The 4,462-nt window shown below is 39.6% G+C and overlaps 1 protein-coding gene across 1 annotated transcript; it reads left to right on the top strand.

Moving 5' to 3' along the window:
* Positions 1–560: 560 nt before the first annotated feature.
* Positions 561–4,462, top strand: LOC109466300. The gene is made up of 4 exons (XM_019764009.1): positions 561–828; positions 3,054–3,260; positions 3,677–3,869; positions 4,213–4,462. The coding sequence occupies exons 1-4, from the start codon at positions 714–716 to the stop codon at positions 4,217–4,219; spliced, it is 522 nt and encodes a 173-aa protein (XP_019619568.1). The 5' UTR covers positions 561–713; the 3' UTR covers positions 4,220–4,462.

Genomic DNA, 4,462 nt, shown 5'->3' with positions numbered 1-4,462 from the left:
GAACGTGTTTATACATGTCGTAAAATATCATTTGACATGCAAACATGTGCGTATGTTGTATATGTATATGTCTTAAGTTGAGAAAAATAACAGTACTAGTAGTGTATCGCCATGCACAAGTTTTGGGTGTTGCTTATTGCAATTGGTTATTGTTAATTTTTATGAAACCTTCGATGGAAACCTGTCATTTGTTGCCTACATATATTTCAATTTGCAATAGAGCATGTATACGTGTTGTAAAATATCATTTGATATGCAAACTTGTGCATATGTTGCATATGCATATGTATAAAATTGAGATACTTGAAGTGTATCGCCATGCACAAGTTTTGGGTCATTAATACTTTTCCTGTTTCCATGTGACCAATAATGTATAGAAGAGATTTGTTATTACAGATATGCATTGACTTGGATGATTCCTTCTGAAAATATATATGGGGGTGGACAGGAGAACGATTCGTTTATAAAACACCCAAATGACAGAAAGACATAAGACAGAAAGAGGTGAGGAGTATCTGGAACCGTCGAAAAACATTCGGGAAAAGCGGGCAAGGATGCTAGTGTGCAACAAACATTTTTGTACGTGTCCCATAGTGGCTACGCCCACCCCACCCCCACAAGTGAGTGACATGGTATGTCTCATTTTCTACGAAGGCAGGAAGGCAGAACTACATAGCCAGGAGGTAGGAATTTAGTTCCTCAGTGTTGTGACCATGAAGGGACTGTGTGGTGAGATGTTCGGCTGGGACAGCTCGTTGGGATGCCGCCCGTGTTTCACCTGTGTGACCTGGCCTGACGATCCTCACTGCCGGGACTGTCCACTCCTCGGTACGCTAAGTTTGCTATTTTTAAACGTTCGCTATTGATAGACTTTTGAACAGTTTAGTAGGGGTTTCGGTAAAGTGCCCATTTTTCCCATAGGGGAACTTTCGTAGTTTTTCAACAAAAAGGGTAAAAAAAAAGGCATATAAAAACGTTTTTCAAGAAAAATGTAGAGAATTACTGCGTTTTTATAGGTAAGGCACTGGTGGAAATAACGAAATGTGAGATTAAATCATGAACTTTGTCAGCAATTCCTAGCAAAAAGAAGGCGGAACATCCCGAATGGTAACATGTTTTTCGAAGCTTTTGTATCTTTCTTTTTATCTTTTGTGAGTTTGACAATAAGCTTTCAGATTGACTTTCATGAGCGATATGATCATCAAACCGTGGCTTTAAGACTCGACATATTCTTATAGATTGGTATCATATATATAACATGGCTGTTCATATTGAGAATTAGCACTGCACTTGAAGCTCGATCGGTAGTCATGTTGGAAATTTACCGAAAAAAATACACTGGATTCAAAAGGGCCGTTTCTTGTAGATCGATCGAAGTAAAACATGTGAAACTACGATGACATCGATGCATGAAAAAAAAACCTTCTCCCAAAGATCCGCGTCGGAAAAATACTATAATCAATCCGAGACGAGTTCGATACTTTGCTAAAGGCATGCAATTTTCATGGCGGCGAAAGAAAAACAAAATATTCTAGGAAATCCCTCTGATACTGACATTTTCAAGTTAAAAATTACTGCCATTTCTTAGCACATTTTCTTCATCATTTCGTACCTTTGAAATAGGCTCACAATTTCAACAAGCTGCGTAACACCATAAATAACTAGAACCAGCCTACGAGACGAAACAAGCAACCATTTTCCGTCAGCGACATCGAATCATATCGTACCATACAGATATCCGTATGGTACGGGAGAAGGTTTACCTAATGCATTAGAAACATGACTTTGAAAATCCAGTTTCATGATCAGTTCAGTTACTGCCCTGCTGAAATCGCTTTAGTTGCTGAAAGTGTGTGCGTGGCTTGTTTTTGATCGCGAAACATATTCGAGGGGAAAACCCAGCTTTCTCCCAGCTATCAATCAACGAAACCAACAAAAATGAGCGATTGATAAAGAAGACTTAAGGCATATAGGGAAATAATGAGATCTCGATGATCTTCATGCATGCATATACTCTAGATCTACTGCTAAAATCCATGTTTGCGTAGTCATTACAGTGGCTAAATTAGGTAATTTCGTCTCCCACTGCCTGAAAAGAAGAAGTCAAACCCAACAAAACTAGTACCATGTATCTATGTTGTAGAATGTAGTATATCTTTTCACATAGTCTCTTATATAATTGTAATTATATAAAACCTCTGGCAAGTATTTGCAAATAAACTTTCTATTATATATCATCAAATTCGTCAAAACTGTTGCCGGGGGAACTTCCCTAAAGTAGGGAGAATGAAATAAACAGTTGGTCGGGAACTTATGAGTATTCGGGAAAGTCCCGCCAAAAAACCGGAGTGGCCAAAATAGAACACAAATGTGCATATAAGAGGGTAAAGATTTTTTAGAGCATCCTCAAATTTTGAATCAGTCTTCTATAACATTCATCTTCATAGTACCCATGGATCCATACATGTGTAAGAATCTACCTGTGATAGTGTGCCTACTTGGTCAAATAAAATTGATCATATAAAATATAAAATATATACTAGTCTGAATTCGAATTCCTCATCGATCATTTTTGGATTCACTATTGTTGCAATTTCATATATTAGAGTATCGTCAGTATCTAAATCGCAATGCGCGCAATGTTTTAAACGTTATTAAAGGTATTCAAAGCAATTTTAGGGCGGAAAAATTAAACAAAAAATATTATGGAGTAGGAAATCTATCTGATGTTGAAATTGACTGCTTTTCCTTAGCACATTTTCATCATCATTTCCGATGATACTTAAAGCATTTGAAATAGCCCCAAAACAATTATAAACGAATCTACCATACAAAAGAATCAACCATTTCCCGTCAGAGACATCATATTTTTGGCCTCACAATTCAGTATGCTACAGGACTGGATTGATTCATCTTACTACATCAAAATAATATTACCAGAAAATCAGCTTTGAAAATCCAGTTTTGAAATTGAAATTGGATTCCTATAAAGCAATGCGTGCAATGTGTTAAATGTCAAGGTAGTATCTGATTAATATGACCCAAACGAACAGAGACCACGCCCGGGTACGAGGCCGCAACGACTTCAGCAGGCTGGAGCAGTACTACAACCGGCCGGCAGGAGGAGCTGTGGACTACTGCAGTAGCTGATGTCGTCACCAGTACCTTCCGAGAGCTGCTGCCCGACCTGCCGGGACCCCTGGTCCGATCTACCGCCCCGCCTGACACCCTGGAGACAGTCGGTCCGGCAGGGCAACAGGGTAGGAGGAAGACGAGAATCTAAAGGGGCATTCTGTAACATTTTTCCATAAAAAATTTAAATATTCTACTTGAAAAATCGTCTTGTTGTTGTGTTTCATCATTCCACTTTTCATCATATTTTTGCTATCATTTCACATTTCTTACATTTATGGTTGGCGCTAAAACAGCCCACATGAAGCACACTCAGTTTGTGGTACCACCACAAACTACCAGAATGTAAACAAACATGGCTGCCAGCTGTGTTTCTAGATTCTAAACACACGCGTTACTTACCGTAAGGCGTCATATTTTGGCACCTCAATTTTCTTATGTCAGGAGTAGGAATGATTCAACTACTTTGCGAAGAAATGACCAGAAACTTCACTTTTTGTATCTGGGTTTTACAAGATTCTGATCCCCAGGTTTTGGTCCCCAGGTTTTGATGATGATCTGACGTTGGTTGAGCTGGCTGTAGTGGCCTTACTGAGCGGCCTGGTCACGTTCCTCCTGGTGCTGGTCCTGCTGAGCTGCGCTAGCTGCGGCGTGAGGATGTGGCGCCGCCGGTGGGGCGAGGACACCCGCACCGTCACTCTGGAGAAAACACCTGAAGAAGTCACCTTTCTTACCCCGTACGTACTAATTATGTTTACCGAAGGAAAACATATTGTTTTTGCTGTTTCTTCTTCCGTTCCAAAACCTGACCTGGTCAATGACCTGAACCAGACCGTCTGTCACCATGGTAACTGAACTGGTGTTGGGTTACATCATGTTGCAATTTCATATAATAGCAGGAGGGATTTAGACTCCTGTCACCATGTATGTGAATGTGTTTGAGAAAGAAAATTCTCTGTGCATTACTCTAACATACTTTCAGTTGTTTCTTAGAGTAAAACGCGATTTCGTTGAAACTACACAACTTTTTGTTAGTGTCATTGGTATTCACGGGATATTTTAAATTCGTTCTTTCCCTAGGCACTGATGAGCCCGCTATATTGCAAGGTGCCTTTTTCGGCATGGCCGCTAGGTGGCACCCCAGCTCAGCTCAGCAATTCTGTCCAGGAAGGACTGGATACCAGTTGAAAGCCAACTGAAATGACATACATTACCTAAGCATCTGTCATGGAATTTACTTTGGATATGTAATTGTCATAATAAAAAAATCATTGAGAGTTTCTGAAAGATTTACTTTCTCAATTCATCAATGCACTAGAAACTACATTAA

This window comes from Branchiostoma belcheri, unplaced genomic scaffold (genome assembly GCF_001625305.1).
Source record: "Branchiostoma belcheri isolate BF01 breed outbred unplaced genomic scaffold, Haploidv18h27 scaffold162, whole genome shotgun sequence".
Lineage (NCBI taxonomy): Eukaryota > Metazoa > Chordata > Leptocardii > Amphioxiformes > Branchiostomatidae > Branchiostoma > Branchiostoma belcheri.
Note: the sequence above shows the minus strand (reverse complement) of the source record. Positions and strands in the feature narration are given on the sequence as shown.